Source organism: Ambystoma mexicanum, chromosome 13 (genome assembly GCF_040938575.1).
Source record: "Ambystoma mexicanum isolate Mex_15411 chromosome 13, UKY_AmexF1_1, whole genome shotgun sequence".
Lineage (NCBI taxonomy): Eukaryota > Metazoa > Chordata > Amphibia > Caudata > Ambystomatidae > Ambystoma > Ambystoma mexicanum.
This window is the reverse complement of record NC_090938.1, coordinates 8,025,323-8,047,364: the sequence shown is the minus strand read 5'-3', so window position 1 is coordinate 8,047,364 and position 22,042 is coordinate 8,025,323. Positions and strand designations below refer to the sequence as shown.

The window sequence follows — 22,042 nt, the reverse complement described above, 5'->3', positions numbered from 1 at the left end:
CTCACCATGACTAAACAGATTAATGCGCTCGCTTCCTCCACGGCCTACACCTCCAAACTCATTGCTCTCAGCCGACAATTCCTGACCCCAGGTAATTGCCTCACCCTAGCCAGAGCCCTGGTTCTATCGAAATTGGATTATTGCAACGTACTATGACTAGGCACATCCAACGCCAACCCTAGCTAAAATGCAACCACTGCAAAACAAAGTCCTGAGAGCAGTTTTAGGTATAAAATAATCAGACCAGATTTCCAAGACCAGAAAGGACGCTCATTGGCTCCCGATCAAAGCTAGAATCATCTTTAAAACATTATGTATCACACATAAATGCCTGACCAGAAAAGGACCTATCTATCTCAACAACACTCTCCTCCCAAAAGATGAGAGGAGATCATTAAGATCTAACGACAAATTCCTCCTGGCTCCTCCCCGCTTCAAATCCATGAGGCCAGGGGTAGCAGCTTCACCGCTCTAGCCCCCAAACATTGGAACACCCTACCTATTACTATCAAAAAAGAATCCTCTTTCACGGCCTACAAGAAATTGCTAAAAACCTGGTTATTCAACCAATATTAGAACTCATGGACAAGCATCTGCAACATAATATTTTGTTAGTTAATATTTGTAAACTGTATATCCTAAAATGCAATGTAGCCAATGTAACAGTACAATGTCTTACTAATATCTAAGCTGTCTTGTAACCACACCGTGACACCAGAGGGTCTGGGCATGTAACAAATAAAAAAATTAAAATAAATAAAATAGATAAAAGCATCAGAATACCGCTCGTTACCCATGTATTCTCAAGATCCCAGATTTAGACAAAATGTGGAATACATATTCCACCTACTCTTTGAAAGTGAACTAGCAACTCTGTTACAGAGTTGCACACATATTGAAATCAGGAAACCACTTTCAAATATGTCAGCTAAGCAATTAATACAAAAAGTGCAAGAAAAAGATGAGGTTTTACAATCAAGCATTACAAATCTATTAGCAAATATGTGTTGTACTAAAGAGTACTGGTTCAGACGTCACAGAGATGTACGTTGTAGGATAAGAAACCTTGGCCCACCCACTTGGTTTGTTACATTAATTTGTGCAGAATATGCATGGGAAGATTTACATGATTACCTATGCATATCAAACAAAAACAAAACAAACATAGATATACTAAAACCTGGAGGACTTTGCTCTCTAGATCCTGTTAATGTTTCAAAATATTTCCATCATCGTTTCATTGCTATGCTACACTTTATTTGTAATAAAACTGTTCCTCCCCTCGGAGAAGTGCAACACTTCTTTTGGAGAAAAGAATACCAAGCGTGAGGAGCACCACATATCCACATGCTTTTATGGATTAAAGATGCTCCTAAATTTGGTCAAGACAGTGATGCCACTGTTTTGCAGTTTATCAAAAAATATGTCACTTGTGTAATTCCACCGAAAATAACAAATAGTGATCTTCATGCACAGATTGTACAATTTCAAAGACACAAATGTGGCAAATATTGTCGTCGCAAATACAAAAACAAAGGGAAATACTACGCCAAATGCCGCTTTGGTTTCCCTAGACCAGTTACAGAAACAGGTGAAGTGAACAACTTCATGTCTTCAGTTAGACATAGTGTTAAAGGTAAATCACCTAAGAACAGGCATTACATAAAAATAACAGAAGAATCAATATATATCAATGATTACAATGCAATCATTGCCCTCTTATGGAATGCAAACATAGATGTGCAGTACATTGCAGACAATTCCACTGCAGTTGCATGATATGTTACAGCCTACTTAACAAAAGCAGAAAAAACAGAGCTTCAAGACCTCTGGAATGACCTATCATCAGACAAAACACTATCTCAGAAATTGTACAGCTTAGGCATAAAAATGCTATCTCATAGAGAATGTGGCTCCTATGAAGCTGCAGATCGTTTAACTGGTACTGCTTTGTATGGAAAATCTGAAAACATAGTATGGCTAAGTCTTGGTGCTGCTAAATCTAGAAAAAGAGTTCTCAAATCATACGACGACATAGAAACAATAGCCAAAAATGATCCCAACAGCCAAGACATTTTGAAAAACAGTTTACTAGACACATAATACCCAAACAGCGGTACCACTTTGGAAACCATGTGTCTATACCACGTAGCCCAAAACTTCACATACAAAAATAATATAAAACCCAATTGTGATGCTGGAAATGCATCAGAGGGACAGGGCCTCTGAATCCTTGTCCCTTACTGTTTTTTATCATGTGTTCTGTCATGTTTTCTGCCCAGGAGTCCATGTGGGACTCCTGGCAGTGCAGCTCTCTCTTTTGGTTTGGTGAACAGACCCATGGGATACCCTTATGGCACCCATGGGTAAGGGTGCAACCCTGTGCCCCTAGTATATGTTTTTGGGCACCTGTGGGTGGCCCACAGAGCAGGGTATGGGCTGGTGGCAGCTCCATGCTGAATTAGACAGGTGCTGTGGGTGTCCTCCATTTTGGGATACCCAGGCCCTGCCATTGGGATCAGTTGATTCCTGGTAGGAAACAAGATGGCCCCTGTGGCCTCTTGCTTTCTATTGCCTGTTACCTTGTTTTCCCAAAGTCCTGGGAAGCCCTGACTCTGTCCCTTCCCCCTGACTGGCTGTTGGGTGGAAGTTCCATATATGGTGTTGTTGTGAAGGCCCAGCTAGACTGACTGGAGCCTTTCCAGTGACTGTATGTTGTGGGTACCTCCTGTGGGTGGGACCTGGGTGAATGGAGTGTGTGACCAATATACACTCCTTGTTGTGGTTGTCTGGTTTCTGGCATGAGAGACAAAGACTGAGACTGGCCTGAATGCAGTGTGTAGTGTTGAATGGCTGGGTACTTGTCCCAATTCACATTCCTTGTTGTGAGTGTCTGAAAGGGAGGAGTGTGGCCTGAATGCACTGTGTGCCTGATTGGCTGACTGACTGCATGAATGCCCTTCTGTATGATTGGTTACTGAGTGTGTGCCAGCAGTGTGGATGAGAGACAGTATAGTATATCTGGGGACCTCTCACCACTGGTAATTGTTCAGAAGCATTCAGAAGCTGAGTCTCCACTCTAAGAGTAACTGGAACTGCTGATCCTCGACGCCCAGCTGGAAGAAGAAGACTTGCTGTTGCACTTGCTTCGACCGATCTGAAAGCTGCCGAATTCGTCGAGGACTGACCCGAGAGAGGACCTGGTAAGGCGCCCTCTTCCCGTGCTCCGAGGGATCATCGAGCACCGCTACATCTTTGCCAAAGCGCCCTGGAAGTCAGACCCTCGAAAGGCTGCCGACCCGAGACGGGACCGCCGAGGAGATCGAAGTGAAGCACCCGGACATCGCCGCCGTCGAAGTCCATTGCCGTCGACCAGGGTTCGCAGGTCTGTGTAACCGCTGGAGGCCCGTCGAAGTTGTGTTGCCCAGCCGTGGGAACCACTTGACGCCATGCCGCCGATGACCGGAGCCGTCCGCTCCTTGCCTAAGAACATTTGAATCGAAGGACTCCCTCGTCCGCACCGTCGACCGCTTTATCCTGCCGGAGAAAGTCGAGGACGACCAACGCGCCGAGGAGAAACCTGCCGGTGGGTTTCCCACCACCCGAAGACCACAAAGACTCAAACGACTCGACGCCCTTGCTGGGCCTCCGTCTCCACAATCTTTGGGGTCCAGAACAATTGTCATCGAGGTGCCCCGCACGCCTCTGCCTTGCAGGACGCCAACGCTCCATCGTCGACGAGCACCGCTTGGATCGAAGCTGCTGCCTCATCGACGCCGTTCTACCCTGTTTGTTGTCGGACGTTCGACGCCCCGTGTCTCCCGCTTGAAAGGGAAGGCATTCAAGAAGGGCCGTCGTTTCCCTGCCGCCGAACGCCGAGTTCCTCGACGCTTCTCGACGCCTCTCGACGACCCGTGACTCCCGCTTGAAAGGGGGTCGCTCAAGAAGGATCTGTCGACGCCTCTTCGAAGAACTCGACTCCACCAGGTACATTGGGGGGGTAAAAACATTATAGGAGGGAATAAGACTTGCAGAACAAAATATGGACTGGGCTTGTGCTTTATCTTTATTTTACAGGTTGCCCAGGTGGGGGGATCTCCACACAGGACTGTGTCCAGTGGTAGGGGCCAGTATTCTGCCTATTGCTCAACCATCTTATTTTCTCTCCTCTCTCTATTGCTGGTTTCACTCTATTGATCTGTGTGACATTGTTACAGTATTGTTGATGCACTTTAACGAGATCTAATACAAAGGGTGTTACCACTTTAGAATTTTATATATTTGCCATTGTTGATTTTCCTAAGCACAAAGTGAGTTATTATGATAAGTGTACATAACCTTGAATATTGATTATATAAAGACTGTGTTCTAACCAATACAGTGTGTGGACATTCCTTTGTGGGGGCTTGGGGACTACACTGTACTTAAGAACCAGCCTGCATCACCTCCTGAGAAGCTAGGCCTTGATTGTTCGACCATAGCTACCGAATAGAGAATCTAGGCTGGGGTCCTCTGTGCCTCCCCTCTACCATATAGAGAGCAGAAGTACAGACCACCCCCTACCAGTCTTTACACCAATGAAAACAAAGGTAGATATAGAGTGACAGATTGTGAAGGCAGCTTAGTGAAACTTACCAAACGAAGCTTAATTGATCATATCAAAATGTCATTAAAAACTGCTCAACATAAAGAACTATATTACATGTCCCTGCTACAACTTTTGAAACCATGGAGAAAAGAAAAAGAGATACTAGAAAACTATGACTCCTATGAAGACGCTTTCAAAGCAAATGAAAGCACTATAACCGATGTAAACTTTACTCAGTACAAAACAATGTTAGACAATGAACAGCAACACAAAGAAGAACTCCAGGCCCAACTAGATAAGGATACTCCCGACAGTAGCCAACCTTCTGTAACAGGAAGTCAAGAACCACTGGGACAGCCACTAATAGCAAATTAGCTATGACAGAAGTAGAGAGCACCATGTGTCACTATGAAGAAGATACAGAAGACTTAACTGTACTACAATGAAAACTGAACAAAGAGCAGCGTACCATTTTTCAAGAAGTAACAAAATAAATTGCTCAAGTGTACAACATGAAAATAAAGAATGCACCTGCCAAAATTACAAACCTAAACTACTATACGTCAGTGGTGAAGCTCATTCAGGCAAAACATTCTTAATCAAAATCATCAGCAAGTTCCTTCAACAAATGACAAACAACAAACTGTCAGCTGTTGTAACTGCCCCCACAGGTTTAGCTGCCTACAACATAGGCGGTGTCACTTTACACCGATTACTACTCCTTCCAGTAGAACACCAAAACAAATTAGAGTATTACAAACTTTCTATAGCAGCTGCAATGGAACTACGCAAAGTGTTAAAACAAATGAAAATGCTACTAATAGATGAAGTGAGCATGGTCTCCAACCTAATGTTAGCTTTGATTCACCTCAGATTGCAAGAAGTACTTAAAACAAACTATTAAGAGCTCTTTGGAGGAAAACACATTATTGTTTTCGGAGATCTTCTTTAATTGACACCAGTGAAAGGTGAACCTATTTTTAAAACCTTAAGACACAAACTCTGCCGTCAAACTGTTGGCAGCATAGGAAATGTCAACTTTTGGCAACATTTCCAATACAAAGAATTAACAGAAAGCATGCGCCAATCTGCAGACCTCAATTACGCCAACATTTTAAAAAGTATTAGAGTTGATGTACTATCTCAAGAAGCACAAGCAATATTAAAAACAGGGCACATCCATGCACATTATGGTCATAATTCATGTGCTACTGATGTCATGGAACAATTGGCACACAAAACTGTCAATTGTATGTCCTTAATGCCAACTCTAGCAAGCTGTTCCAAATTCAATGAAACAATGTTGAAAAAAGAAATGCAACCAATAATTGAAATTTGCTCCACAGACAAACTGGGCGTACATGGTATGACACTACCCATGTGTCAACAAGCCACAACAAGATTAAATACCTTAGAAAATTCTATCTCCAACACAGCTGGTTTGGAGAAAATATTAAAATTATCCTTAAACTGTAGAGTAATGCTTAAACATAACCTTGACGTGGAGCAAGGACTAGTTAATGGAGCACTGGGTACAGTTGTTGGCTTTCAAACATACCCACGTGACAACAACATTCAGTTTGTCAATATTCTCTTTGACAAACTTTCAGAAGTAAAAAGGATAGGGCGCTCAACAGCTCGATTCCTTCTCTTCAAAGACATGTATGTGCACAGAGAACAATTTTCTCTAACTCTAGCATTCGCAGTCACCGTTCACAAATCACAAGGTCTTACCCTAGACAAAGCATTGATAGCTATTGGGAACACAGTCTTTAAAGAAGGCATGAGCTACGTAGCACTATCACGCTTACGTACACTTGACGGTCTATTTCTAATCAACTTTGATGCAAGTAAAGTAAATGCTGATATTCCTTGCATTTTAGAATACAATAGACTACGTTCACTATGCACCCCCACCTAGAAGCATATCCTGTTCCACAAAAAGGAAAACGTTGTAAAAGAAAACTAATTCAAACAGAAATGCAACAGGATCTCACTGCAAATCCTCCAAAGAGAGTAAAAGAAGCTAATACTTCATCATTTACCACAACTAAAGAAGAACCTATTACTCAAAGTAACTCAGGGACTTCTTCAAAGAAGCAACACACACCCTGAAAAAATGACTTGGACCCAGAACTAGCTGGTCCATTCAAATTTTCAAATATAACTGGTGTAAGTTGCTACGCAAATGTAGCAATGAATATTCTATTTCAATTGCCACCAATTGTTGACAACATTTACTTACACAGTACAGACCAATTGTGTTTGCAAATGTTAGTCCTTCATAGAAATGCAACCAACAATCCTGACAACACATATAGGGCCTCATTACGACCCAGGCGGTAAGTTACCGCCTGGGTCATACCTTTACCGCCATGGCATAAACTATGTTTACGCCATGGTGGTTGGCGGACTTACCGCCCCATTCCGAGGTTGGCGGGGCGGTAAGTCCCCATTAACCCATTTACCCTTCCCCATTCCCATTTTTGCCCCATAGGGCATAATGGGAGTGGGGAAGGCGTTAATTACGCCACCGTAAATTACGGTGGCGTAATTAACGACAAGGTCCCTTAGCGCCATGGATTTTAACACCTGCTAAAAGCAGGTGTTAAATCCTCCATGGCGCTAAGGGACCTCGGAATCAGGCGGTAAGGGTCGGCGCTGTTTACGCCGCCGTAAACCCCTTACCGCCTGGGTCCTAATGAGGCCCATAGTGTTCATGGAATAAGCCAAAAATTGGACTACTGTGCTGGAATGGTGAAATTCACTATAAACTCACAAGAAGATCCACAAGAATTTCTAATGTACTTACCACAAGTACTGGAAAGCAAAAACATACCTATACATGAAATCTTCCAGATTTCATACATGTGGAAACATACAGGCACTCTCTGCAACAATGTGGCACAGGAACAAATCCCTAATGAGCGCATTGTGTATGTATCCATACCTAATTGTGAATCTGTTCCATTTCAGCAACTTGTACAAAATGCAAACCTTGGTAGATTATGTACTACCTGCAATTCCGATAATCGCTCCACCTTACAAATACAAACACATAGTAAATACGTAATACTAATGCTTCTACATTACAATGCAGATGGTACCAAAAACAACTGCAAGCTGACTAGATTCACACATGGTCAAAATCACTTGGTAAGAAAACCTTCACAACAATAGGTATAATCTACCACGCAGGAGCCACAACCAACTCAGGGCACTACACTACATACATTTAAAAAAAATGTGGATGGTTCGAATGTAATGATAGTACCATTACTCTAAAGCAGAGATTACCAGCACATCTTACAAATGCTTATTTAATCTTCTTAAAACCAAAATTTAATAACTACTATGATCTTAAACATTAACAAAACTTCAATTAAAAAACTATAACCAGTTAGAATACACACACATCTAACTGCCCCAAGATTTTGCAACAACCAAACACATAAATCAATACCACTAAATTATAACAAAAAATAGACATAATACACCAACAGGTATCTGTTGACATATTATAAATAGACATAATACGCCTGCGGCCATGCACCCAAGACTCTAGGCCCTGGCCACAACCACTGCAGCATATCACACCCATAGATCACACCCATAGAATCAAACATTTTAACTGTCTATATGGGCCCACCCATATCACACTTCTTGCAAAGTTTAGTGAGGATTCATCCAGGGAGAGCAAAGTTATAAGCCACCCATGGTGTCTTATAACTTTGGTGCGTATAACTTCAGTCTTGGGTGCATGGCCGTTGGCCATGCACCCAAGACTCTAGGCCCTGGCCACAACCACTGCAACATATCACACCCATGTTGGCTTATAACTTCAGTGCTTATAACTTCGGTCTTGGGTGCATGGCCTTCGGCCGTGCACCCAAGACTAGGCCCTGGCCACAACCACCGCAGCATATCACACCCATAGAATCGAAACATTTTAACGGTGGCATATGGGCAATTTTTATGGCTGCGTACACCGCGCGTGTCCTTAGAACCGTTTCAACTTCCCTGCGGACAGCACGGGGGGGAATACTGTCCTTAGGACACCCCTCATTTTCACTAATTACGGACATCCCGGACAGCGCGGGCATGGCGAATACATCAATAGCACCTGCCACCTAAACAAATACAGTATTTGACCCATCTCTTACTCCCCAAACCTCCCCAAGCACTCTTGCACACCAAAACACTCCCCAAAACGACATTTTGCCTGTTTGCCGCCGCGCTGTCGGCGGATCCAAGATGGCGGATGCATCGGAACAATCTGATGCACTTCACGCTCCTCACCATCCAATCAGCGAACGCGTCACATGTCCGTGGACATGACACGAGCCAATTAGCCAATTGGTGTCCTGCCCGAGGAGCAAACAGGGAAGTGTGTCTGCATAGCGGACATAGATATCACTAATTTGATTTAGACCTACTTTTTGATCGTTTCAAAAAAAACTACTGGACAGATGTTCACCAAATTTACATTGGGACCAAGCCTCTGCTCCTGCCGCAGATTTGGTGAAAATCCGTCCAGCGGTTTGGGCTGTAGGTGTGCGCAAAGTTTTTCCCCCATTCAGTCTATGGGAAAAAAGAAATTTTGGGACCCCCCTCTATTACTTTCCCCCCCCACCCCGGACCAAACCTCACCAAAAATTCGGAGTGGGTCATATACTTTTTTTGCAAAGTTTGGTGAGGATCCGTCCAGGGAGAGCGAATTTATAAGCCACCCAAAAAGTGCTCTTCCTATTGGATTAGCAACTTAACCATAACTACAAAGCCACTAGGGATAGTATTACTGGCACGCCCTGTGTCGATGCCCATTTTCGAGTTTCGAAAAACAAACTGTAATACTCCGCAGCTTCCACTAGATGTCGGCCTATGCACAGCATGTGAATCTAAGCAGATACAAGCATCAGAAATACGATTACGGTGAGTAATGTATCCCATATGTAAAAATACATATAGCAGTATATATAGTAAACCTCCCTATGCACGACGGGCCTGAAGCAAATGCTTCCAAGAAGGCTGCGCGCATTAGGGAAGGAGTGGGGGGGCCCAACCTGCACAAAATCACCAAATAGTCGCACACGCAACATGTAGCGGGCGGGCCGACCGGTGCTCCCACACAGGCCCACACACACGGAAGGCACGGAGTGAGTGGGCCGCCCGGCACCGCCCACAGGTCCACACTCGTCGGGTTGAAGCTAAAGCTTCCCCGCGCATGTAGCCAAGGAGACAGCAGAGCTGTTAGAGCGCATCAAATCCACGTGCGTTGGGCCTGAAGTCAGAGCTTCTGACCAGTCCGCGCACGTTGGGTAAACATACAAAAGGGAAAGTAAAAACCCCTCCTAATAAAGCGGCGGCAGCCTGCAACTGTTTTTAAAAGAGAAAACAGTAGTCATGTTATATAAACATTCTACAAACTACAACATAACATTATGAAACATAATACACAATAAGCCATGCAAAGCACAACTAGAGGGAGTGACTTAGATGTGGTGTCAGCAGCAAAGAAAACAGAGATGGGTTTAGAGTAAAGGACATATATAGAGGAGGGTCCCTGCTCATTAGTCTCCTGCAGGGCATGACCTATCCTCCATGGTGTTTTGGGTGCCAAGCGTCTAACGGAGTACTTCACCATGTGCCACGCATCTAAGGGGGCCTTCACCGTGTGCCACGCGTCTAAGGGGGCCTTCACCATGTGCCAAGCGTCTAAGGGAGTACTTCACCGTGTGCCACACTTGTAAGGGGGCCTTCACTGTGTGCCACGCGTCTAAGGGGGCCTTCACCGTGTGTAACGCTTGTAAGGGGGCCTTCACCGTGTGCCATGCGTCTAATGGAGTACTTCACTGTGTGCCACGCATCTAAGGGGGCTTTCACCGTGTGCCACGCGTCTAAGGGGGCCTTCACCATGTGCCAAGCGTCTAAGGGAGTACTTCACCGTGTGCCACACTTGTAAGGGGGCCTTCACCGTGTGCCATGCGTGTAAGGGGGCCTTCACTGTGTGCCACGCGTCTAAGGAGGCCTTCACCGTGTGCCATGCATCTAAGGGGGCCTTCACTGTGTGCCACGCTTCTAAGGGATAACTTTGTGCACTCAATATTGCAGCTTGTGTGCCAGTTCATTGCCTCGTGTGTTCCAACTAGTGATTCTTAAATTTTTACAACTAAAGAGGTGCCTGTACTACCCCCAGCTTCTGACGGACTTGCATGATTATTTCTGGTAACATCGGCCAGGATAATGGTTGTAACCCCTCTTTGGATTGGCAATCTTTCATTGTTTGCTGCCTGACTTGTACTAGTGGAACTTTTCCCTGGACAGCAGCTCCATTTTCCTCGGCCCCTTCAACTCCTGTACCATAAAATGGCAATTTGTCATGGACTTCCAGACACAAGCAACGTAACTTTTCTGCCACATTTAGGAAAGCTTTGACCCCCATTTTGGAAACAAATCCCACTTCAACTAAACTTGTATGTCCCGGTTCTGGAAAACGGAAATATTCAATATCTTTTGTTGAGAATAGATATAGGTCAGGGAGTTTTTTTTACTAATGACAGGATCACTCCCCTATTCAAGGTTTGCCAGACTGTCTTTTTTCTACATTACTAAACCATAGTCTTGGGGCAGCGAAAGGGGCTGGCTCTTCTTGACAGTTTGCAGTTCTCACAGTCTTAGCTTCAGAAGATTGAATAGTCACTAATGAAATCGTAGTCCCTTCTTTTTCAACTCCTACTGATCTGGCTTTTTAGTCTCCAATTTGGGTAAGGCATCTTTAACCTCAGCCTGTAGATATTCTGTCTGGATTTTCGGTGTTTCTGTTGGACCTCCAATTTTTGCTCTTGCCATATTGAATATTGGGGCAATTCTCAAGCCGATCCCTCTCTGTGTTGGAGCTTTAGGAACAATTTTCTGTTGGGGTAAGAATATTGGTGCCAATTTGAGCAATTTCCCTGTTGTCTTTGATTCTACTGCATCCTGTTGATGTAGATTTGTATCTACATTTGCTGGTATTCCTTCTGTCTGGGTACCCGTAGATTTTTTATCCGTTTGTACCTCTTGTACTTTTTCTGAGACGATACCTGCTTGAGTTTTTTTCCTTTGTTGTTTTTTTTGCTTTTGTGATCCTGTTCCACCCTGGACTTCCTGGATGGGGGATTCAACTCCTAGGTTTCGATAATTCTTTTCCGGTTCAATATGATTTTCAGATTTCTTCCCCTGGTCCGGGATCCCCTTTACAAAACTATTTACATTTGATTTCTTTGTTTTAGGTCCCTTCATGTTTTTTGTTTTCTTATCTTGTCTACACCTAGACTTAGATGGCATTCGATTTTGTTTTTTATTTTTCCGCCTTTCCCTTCTACGTCTTTTATATGATTGCTGTGTACTCCTCTTCCATGGAGTTACGTTTTCAATCACTTCTTGTGCTGATATCTCGATTATTTCATCTTGGTTTTCTGGAGGCTGTTCCAATGATAGGTCTGCAACCTGTGCCAGGCAGCAGAATTCTTCCATCACAGACTCCGATAGAGGAGTATCATCTACATGTGTGTTCAGTCCTGGCGGAATGTCATCTTTTTTAATTTCAATTTCCTGATTTTTTTGGGAGATTTATTGTTTGTCTGGAATTGATTTTGGATAGCAGATCCTTGATCTCCGATTGTTTCTTCAGCAAAGAAGTTAGTTGTTTAATTTCAATTAGGTCTTCACTTTGTTTAGAGAATCTGTCTTCCATTTTTGTCAGTGTAGGCAATACTGAGCAATTTATTACATTGCTTTGACCTACAACTGTAAATTCAAATTGTTCGATGTCCTTAGTAATTTCCATTAGGATCCCTGTGTGCATCTGCACATCCCTTATCAGAAGTTCGAAAACCTTCACCAGTGAATTCAAGATATAGTTCAATGCTGGTAAGGTTGGATCCCCTTCCTTAGGATCTTGGCTCTCACCTCCAAGGGCTGCCCTTGATCTATGGGCTAAGTGATTTATTGTTAATTCGTCAAACGCAGCTGACTCTCTTCTAAAGGCCTTTGTTGAGTTCAGTCTCTCTCCTTGATATGATGGATTTTGAATTGAGCTCAGCAGATAATTGGGGGTCCTTGAGAGGTCCATTACTAAGCCTGGTAGTTCTAGTTGTCTGTTCTCAGCTGTTGAATTGGGCTCCTGACTTAAGAGCCTCAAAGAGTACGAAGTAAGGGCATTCAGGCTGTTATGTCTGCATTTCTGGAAATAATGGTCAATGGTCCCTTTTGTATTTGTTGATGTCAAAGTAAAATCCTTTGATAATGTAGATGGGAGATTTTTCACTCTGTCACTCCGAATGTCTTCTGCTGGTATCTTATCAACTTGAGATTCTTGATGGATTTGGACCTCCACTAGGTTGATATCATTTGTCAGGGTAATAGGGATCTGCAGTCCTAGGTTGTTTGCTTCCACCTGCAAAGATTTTTCCATGTAGGAGCCGTCCCATTGAAGAGCTCTTAAATCGTCAGCAAAAGGACTGCTCCTCAGATTGTAGTGAGAGGACATTTCCCAAATGTGTGAAGCTCTTTATTAAATGTCGTAAAGGATACTCAATACCAGTCTATTGTTGTTTGTTTTGTTTAATGTCAATGGTTTGGTTTAATGTTCAAATGAAGTTCCACACTTTTAGAGAATAAGGTGATGTAAAAGGCAAAAAACGGGATCAAAGGAGTAAAATCACCAACAGTCTCCCGTTTTTTCACCTTTGTCTCTTTTTCCTTTTACCTGTAACTGAGGGGGCTTAAGTCTATTATTACAGTGAATTCAATCTACATGCTCTTAGTATTATTATTGTTCGATACGTGCGACTGTCAACGGCAATGCAAGACCCACAACTGCCTCTGTGTTGCTTTTGGTATGATGGATACAGTCAATTTATAAAACTAAAAGAGCTTACCGTTGAGACACAGCTTGTATATCCCTGATTGCTGGGATCACAAATGTAATTTCCGTGTATGCAATCCACATCGCCCACAGAGCCAGACAAAAACAGCGCTCTACCTTTCCAAAATGCTCCCCCCTTAACTCTGCGGCCGGGCTTCACGCCGCAAGGGTCACAGAGACTATGTTTTATACTTCCTGCTTTGGGGGGGCGTGGCTTCAACTCCTCGGCTCCTTAAAGGTGCAAGCCTCGCTGACCTTGAGCAAAGCACAACGTTTGCACTGTGGTACACTGCACAGTCAATCCTCCAATAGCATAGTATCACAGAGCCAACAGCAGCAAAACAATGCTCTGCCTTTCCAAAATGCTCTGCCCTTAACTCCGCGGCCGGGCTTCACTGTATTACTGTTTCTCCTTGATCTCCAGGGTGTGTTTGACTGTGCTTTCTTCTGCTCATGGTCCAGTGCTGTAGGACTATGGCTAGCACTGTGTTACTGTTGCTACCTGTGGTGGCTAGCACTGTATTACTGTTTCTCCTTGGTCTCCATGGTGTGTTTGACTGTGCTTTCTTCTACTCACAGTCCAGTGCTGGTGGACCGCGTCTAACACTGTGTTACTGTTGCTACCTGCAGTGGCTAGCACTGTATTACTGTTTCTCCTTGGTCTCCAGGGTGTGTTTGACTTTTCTTTCTTCTGCTCACAGTCCAGTGCTGGTATACCGTGGCTAGCACTGTGTTACTGTTTCTCTTTGGTCTCCAGGGTGTGTTTGACTGTTCTTTCCTCTCCTCATGGTCCAGTAATGGTGGACCGCGGCTAACACTGTGTTCCGGTTGTTACCTGCGATGTCTAGCACTGTATTACTGTTTCTCCTTGCTCTCCAGGGTGTGTTTGACTGTGCTTTCTTCTTCTCATGGTCCAGTGCGGGTGGACCGCGGTTAGCACTGTGTTTCTGTTGCTACCAGCGGTGGCTAGCACTGTATTACTGTTTCTCCTTGGTCTACAAGTTATGTTTGACTGTTCTTTCTTCTGCTCATGGTCCCGTGCTGGTGGACAGTGGCCAGCACTCTGTTACTGTTGCTACTTGCGGTGGCTAGCACTGTGTTACTGTTGCTACTTGGTCTCCAGGGTGTGTTTGACTGTTCTTTCTTCTGCTCACAGTCCAGTGCTGGTGGACTGCAGCTAGCACTGTGTTACTGTTGATACCTGCGGTTGCTAGCACTGTATTACTGTTCCTCCTTGGTCTCCATGGTGTGTTTGACTGTGCTTTTGTGTGCTCATGGTCCAGTGCTGTAAGACTGTGGCTAGCACTGTGTTACTGTTGCTACCTGCCGTGGCTAGCACTGTATTACTGTTTCTCCTTGGTCTCCAGGGTGTGTTTGACAGTTCTTTCTTCTGCTCATGGTCCAGTGCTGGTGGACCGCGGCTAGCACTTTGTTACTGTTGCAACCTGCAGTGGCTAGCACTTTATTACTGTTTCTCCTTGGTCTCCTGGATGTGTTTGACTGTTCTTTCTTCTGCTCACATTCCAGTGCTGGTGGTCCGTGGTTAGCACTGTGTTACTGTTGCTACCTGTGGTGTCCAGCACTGTATTACTGTTTCTCCTTGGTCTCCAGGGTGTGTTTTACTGTGCTTTCTTCTGCTCATGGTCCAGTGCTGTAGGACTGTGGCTAGCGCTGTGTTACTGTTGCTACCTGCGGTGGCTAGCACTGTATTACTGTTTCTCCTTGGTCTCCAGGGTGTGTTTTACTGTTCTTTCTTCTGCCCATGGTCCAGTGTTGGTGGACTGCGGCTAGCACTGTATTACTGATGCTACTTGTGGTGGCTAGCACAGTGTTATTGTTGCTACTTGGACTCCAGGGTGTTTTTGACTGTTCTTTCTTCTGTTCATGGTAAAGTGCTGTAGGACCGCGGCTAGCACTGGGTTACTGTTTCTTCTTGATCTCCTGGGTGTGTTGACAATTTTTTTCATATGCTCACAGCACAGTGCTGTAGGACTGTGGCTAGCACTGTATTACTCTTGCTACTTGGTCTCCAGGGTGGGTTTGACTGTTCTTTCTTCTGCGCACGGTCCAGTGCTGTAGGACCGCGGCTAGCACTGGGTTACTGTTTCTTCTTGATCTCCTGGGTGTGTTGACTATTTTTTTCATCTGCTCACGGCACAGTGCTGTAGGACTGTGGCTAGCACTGTATTACTCTTGCTACGTGGTCTCCAGGGTGGGTTTGACTGTTCTTTCTTCTGCTCACGGTCCAGTGCTGTAGGCCGCAGCTAGCACTGCGTTACTCTTGTGGTGGCTAGCACTGTGTTAGCCTTGCTCCTTGGTCTCCCAGGTGTGTTTGACTGTTCTTTCTTCTGCTCACGGTCCAGTCCTGTAGGGACGTGGCTAGCACTATGTTACTCTTGTGGTGGCTAGCACTTTATTACTCTTGCTCCTGGTCTCCAGGGTGTGTTTGACTCTGCCTTTGTCTCTCCGCAGGCTCCTGTGCTGCAGTATCTCTACTATTTGGCTCAGATTGGGATTGCAATGTCCCCGCTTAGTAACAACAGCCTTTTCCTGAGCTACCACCGTAACCCACTGCCTGACTTCCTGTCCAGGGGGCTGGTGGTGTCGCTCTCCACTGACGACCCACTGCAGTTCCACTTCACCAAGGTGAGTCCCTAGGTCACATGTTGGATTAGGACGTGACATCTTCACTGATGCTTATGTACTCGCAAGGTTGGTCCCTGGATGATGGGAGGTACTCCCTCTTAACAGTGGGGCGGACATAAGGCTCCTCTCTGTAGGTGAGCTATGAGCTTCTAAGCAGCTTGGGGGCAAGATAGTTCAAAGGGGGGGACCTACTTCCACATCAGCTGGTGAGGGGCCTCAAGACCCGATATAGGGTGGGGTGGGGGTGTTTATGGTCCACAAGATGGTAAATAAGTGCGGTCCTAGTTAAGGGGAGTTTGGTCACTGATTTGGTATGGTCGATGATTGGTCGGTGGAGGGTGGTGCTGGATTAGAGGGGGGCAGAGCACGATTAGTTGAGGGTGGCGATGGAACCAGGGGAGGTTAATTCCAGATTGGGAAGGAAAGTGCTGGGAGCAGGAGAGGTTGATGATGGATCAAGGAGAATGGCTATAGAATAGGACAGGTTTTTGATGGATACGGCGAGGTTGGTGTTTTATTAATGGGGAGCTTGGAGCTGGACGACTTTGAAATTGGGGTGGACCAGGACTGACAATGGATCTGGGCAAGATTGGTGATGGTGTATGGAGTGAGAGGTGGGTGCTGGATCTGGGAGAGAGTGGTGGTGGTGCATGGAGTCAGATGCAGGTGCTCGATCGTGGTGAGATTGGCGATGGTGCATGGAGTCAGATACAGTTGCTGGTTCTGGAGAAGATTGGTGAAGGTGCATGAAGTCAGATGCAGGTGTTGGATCTGGGGGAGAGCGGTGATGGTGCATGGAGTCAGATGCAGGTGCTGTATCTGGAGAAGATTGGTGAAGGTGCATGGAGTCAGATGTAGGTGCTGGATCGGGGTGAGATTGGTGATGGTGTATGTAGTCAGATGCAGGGTGCTGGTTCTGGAGAAGATTGGTGAAGGTGCATGGAGTCAGATGTAGGTGCTGGATCTGGGGGAGAGCGGTGATGGTGCATGGAGTCAGATGCAGGTGCTGAATCTGGAGAAGATTGGTGAAGGTGCATGGAGTCAGATGTAGGTGCTGGATCGGGGTGAGATTGGTGATGGTGTATGTAGTCAGATGCAGGTGCTGGATCTGGGGGAGAGCGGTGATGGTGCATGGAGTCCAATGCAGGTGCTGGATCTGGGTGAGAGTGGTTATGGTGCATGGAGTGAGATGCAGGTGCTGGATCTGGGTGAGAGTGGTGATGGTGCATGGAGTCAGGTGCAGGTGCTGGTTCTGGAGAAGATTGGTGAAGGTGCATGGAGTCAGATGCAGGTGCTGGATCTGGGTGAGATCGGTGATGGTGCATGGAGTCCAATGCAGGTGCTGGATCTCGGTGAAAGTGGTGATGGTGCATGGAGTGAGATGCAGGTGCTGGATCTGGGTGAGAATGGTGATGGTGCATGGAGTCAGGTGCAAGTGCTGGTTCTGGAGAAGATTGGTGAAGGTGCATGGAGTCAGATGCAGGTGCTGGATCTGGGTGAGAGTGGTGATGGTGCATGGAGTGAGATGCAGGTGCTGGATCTGGGTGAGAGTGGTGATGGTGCATGGAGTCAGGTGCAGGTGCTGGTTCTGGAGAAGATTGGTGAAGGTGCATGGAGTTAGATGCAGGTACTGGATGTGGGGGAGAGCGGTGATGGTGCATGGAGTCCAATGCAGGTGCTGGATCTGGGTGAGAGTGGTGATGGTGCATGGAGTCAGGTGCAGGTGCTGGTTCTGGAGAAGATTGGTGAAGGTGCATGGAGTCAGATGCAGGTGCTGGGTCTGGGTGAGATCGGTGATGGTGCATGGAGTGAGATGCAGGGGCTGGATCTGGGTGAGATTGGTGATGGTGCATGGGGTCCAATGCAGGTGCTGGATCTGGGTGAGAGTAGTGATGGTGCATGGAGTGACATGCAGGTGCTGGATCTGGGTGAGAGTGGTGATGGTGCATGGAGTCAGGTGCAGGTGCTGGTTCTGGAGAAGATTGGTGAAGGTGCATGGAGTAAGATGCAGGTGCTGGATCTGGGTGAGATCGGTGATGGTGCATGGAGTGAGATGCAGGTGCTGGATCTGGGTGAGAGTGGCGATGGTGCATGGAGTCAGGTGCAGTTGCTGGTTCTGGAGAAGATTGGTGAAGGTGCATGGAGTCAGATGCAGGCGCTGGATCTGGGTGAGAGTGGTGATGGTGCATGGAGTGAGATGCAGGTGCTGGATATGGGTGAGAGTGGTGATGGTGCATGGAGTCAGGTGCAGGTGCTGGTTCTGGAGAAGATTGGTGAAGGTGCATGGAGTTAGATGCAGGTGCTGGATCTGGGGGAGAGCGGTGATGGTGCATGGAGACCAATGCAGGTGCTGGATCTGGGTGAGAGTGGTGATGGTGCATGGAGTCAGGTGCAGGTGCTGGTTCTGGAGAAGATTGGTGAAGGTTCATGGAGTGAGATTCAGGTGCTGGATCTGGGGGAGAGCGGTGATGGTGCATGGAGTCAGATGCAGGTGCTGGATTTGGGTGAGATCGGTGATGCTGCATGGGGTCCAATGCAGGTGCTGGATCTGGGTGAGAGTGGTGATGGTGCATGGAGTCAGGTGTAGGTGCTGGTTCTGGAGAAGATTGGTGAAGGTGCATGGAGTCAGATGCAGGTGCTGGATCTGGGTGAGATCAGTTATGGTGCATGGAGTCCAATGCAGGTGCTGGATCTGGGTGAGAGTGGTGCAGGTGCATGGAGTGAGATGCAGGTGCTGGATCTGGGTGAGAATGGTGATAGGGTATGGAGACAGATGCAGGTGATGGATCTGGGTGAGATCGGTGATGGTGCATGGAGTCCAATGCAGGTGCTGGATCTGGGTGAGAGTGGTGATGGTGCATGGAGTGAGATGCCGGTGCTGGATCTGGGTGAGAGTGGTGATGGTGCATGGAGTCAGGTGCAGGTGCTGGTTCTGGAGAAGTTTGGTGAAGGTGCATGGAGTCAGGTGCAGGTGCTGGATCTGGGTGAGATTGGTGATGGTGCATGGAGTCCAATGCAGGTGCTGGATTTGGGTGAGAGTGGTGATGGTGCATGGAGTGAGATGCAGGTGCTGGATCTGGGTGAGAGTGGTGATGGTGCATGGAGTCAGGTGCAGGTGCTGGTTCTGGAGAAGATTGGTGATGGTGCATGGAGTGAGATGCAGGTGCTGGATCTGGGTGAGAGTGGTGATGGTGCATGGAGTCAGGTGCAGGTGCTGGTTCTGGAGAAGATTGGTGAAGGTCAATGAAGTGAGATGCAGGTGCTGGATCTGGGGGAGAGCGGTGATGGTGCATGGAGTCCAATGCAGGTGCTGTATCTGGGTGAGAGTGGTGATGGTGCATGGAGTGAGATGCAGGTGCTGGATTTGGGTGAGAGTGGTGATGGTGTATGGAGTCAGATGCAGGTGCTGGATCTGGGTGATATTGGTGATGGTGCATGGAGTGAGATGCAGGTGCTGGGTCTGGGTGAGAGTGGTGATGGTTCATGGAGTCAGATGCAGGTGCTGGTTCTGGGTCAGAGTGGTGATGGTGCATGGAGTGAGATGCAGGTGCTGGATCTGGGTCAGAGTGGTGATGGTGCATGGAGTGAGATGCAGGTGCTGAGTCTGGGTGAGAGTGGTGATGGTGCATGGAGTCAGATGCAGGTGCTGGATCTTGGTGAGAGTGGTGATGGTGCATGGAGTGAGATGCAGGTGCTGGATCCGGGTCAGAGTGGTGATGGTGCATGGAGTGAGATGCAGGTGCTGGATCTAGGTGAGAGTGGTGAGGGTGCATGGAGTCAGGTGGAGCTGCTGGATCTGGGTGATATCGGTGATGGTGTATGGAGTGAGATGCAGATGCTGGATCTGGGTCAGGGTGGTGATGGTGTATGGAGTCACATGCAGGTGCTGGATCTGTTTGAGAGTGGTGATGGTGCATGGAGTGAGATGCAGGTACTGGATCTGGGTCAGAGTGGTGATGGTGTATGAAGTCAGATGCAGGTGCTGGATCTGGGTGAGAGTGGTGATGGTGCATGGAGTCAGACGCAGGTGCTGGATCTTGGTGAGAGTGGTGATGGTGCATGGAGTCAGGTGGAGGTGCTGGATCTGGGTGAGATTGGTGATGGTGTATGGAGTCAGATGCAGGTGCTGGATCTGGGTGAGAGTGGTGATGGGGCATGGAGTGAGATGCAGGTGCTGGATCTGGGTCAGGGTGGTGATGGTGCATGGAGTGAGATGCAGGTGCTGGATGTGGGTCAGAGTGGTGATGGTGTATGGAGTGAGATGCAGGTGCTGGATCTGGGTGAGAGTGGTGATGGTGCATGGAGTCAGATGCAGGTGCTGGATCTTGGTGAGAGTGGTGATGGTGCATGGAGTCAGATGCAGGTGCTGGATCTAGGTGAGAGTGGTGAGGGTGCATAGAGTCAGGTGGAGGTGCTGGATCTGGGTGATAGTGGTGATGGTGCATGGAGTCAGAGGCAGGTGCTGGATCTGGGTGAGAGTGGTGATGGTGCATGGAGTGAGATGCAGGTGCTGGGTCTGGATGAGAGTGGGGATAGTGCATGGAGTCAGATGCAGGTGCTGGATCTTGGTGAGAGTGGTGATGGTGCATGGAGTCAGATGCAGGTGCTGGATCGGTTGAGAGTGGTGGTGGTGCATGGAGTCAGATGCAGGTGCTGGGTCTGGGTGAGAGTGGTGATGGTGCATGGAGTCAGATGCAGGTGCTGAATCTGGGTGAGAGTGATGATGGTGCCTGGAGTCGGATGCAGGTGCTGGATCTTGGTGAGAGTGGTGATGGTGCATGGAGTCAGATGCAGGTGCTGGATCGGGTTAAGAGTGGTGGTGGTGCATGGAGTCAGATACAGATGCTGGATCTGGGGAGGGTGGTGCTGGCGCATGGAGTCGGATGTAGGTGCTGGATTGGGGTGAGATTGGTGATGGTGCATGGAGTCAGATGCAGGTGCTGGATCTGGGGTAGAGTGGTGATGGTGTATGTAGTCAGATGCAGGTGCTGGATCTGGGGTAGAGTGGTGAGGGTGTATGTAGTCAGATGCAGGTGCTGGAATTGGGTGAGAGTGGTGATAGTGCATGGAGTCAGATGCAGTTGCTGGATATGGGGTAGAGTGCTGAGGGTGTATGTTGTCAGATGCAGGTGCTGGATCCGGGCTAGATTGGTGGTGGTGCATGGAGTCAGATGCAGGTGCTGGATCTGGGTGAGAGTGGTGATGGTGCATGGAGTCAGATGCAGGTGCTGGATCGGGGTGAGAGTGGTGATGGTGTATGGAGTCAGATGTAGGTGCTGGATCGGGGTGAGATTGGTGATGGTGCATGGAGTGAGATGCAGGTGCTGGATCTGGGGGAGGGTGGTGCAGGTGCATGGAGTGAGATGCAGGTGCTGGATCGGGGCAAGCTTGGTGATGGTGCATGGAGTCAGATGCAGGTGGTGAATCTGGGTGAGAGTGGTTATAGTGTATGGAGTCAGATGCAGGTGCTGGATCTGGGTCAGAGTGGTGATGGTTTATGGAGTCAGATGCAGGTGTTGGATCTGGGTGAGAGTGGTGATGGTGTATGGAGTCAGATGCAGGTGCTGGATCTGGGTGTGAGTGGTGATGGTGCATGGAGTCAGTTGCAGGTTCTGGATCTGGGTCAGAGTGGTGATGGTGCATGGAGTGAGATGCAGGTGCTGGATCTGGGGGAGGGTGGTGCAGGTGCATGGAGTGAGATGCAAGTGCTGGATCGGGGGAAGCTTGGTGATGGTGCATGGAGTCAGATGCAGGTGCTGAATCTGGGGGAGGGTGGTGCAGGAGCATGGAGTGAGGTGCAGATGCTGGATCTGGGGAAGGGTGGTGCTGGTGCATGGAGTCGGATGCAGGTGCTGGATTGGGGTGAGAGTGGTGATGGTGCATGGAGTCAGATGCAGGTG

General features: G+C 47.3%; 1 protein-coding gene across 8 annotated transcripts in view; it reads left to right on the top strand.

The window, feature by feature from the left end:
- Nucleotides 1-22,042, top strand: part of AMPD2 (adenosine monophosphate deaminase 2) — a 947,247-nt gene that overhangs the window by 845,180 nt on the left and 80,025 nt on the right. For all 8 annotated transcript variants that reach the window (XM_069632996.1, XM_069632994.1, XM_069632993.1 and 5 more), the window contains one exon: nucleotides 15,969-16,142. In XM_069632996.1, coding sequence (XP_069489097.1) covers nucleotides 15,969-16,142 — 174 coding nt within the window. The remainder of the gene's footprint in view (nucleotides 1-15,968; nucleotides 16,143-22,042) is intronic.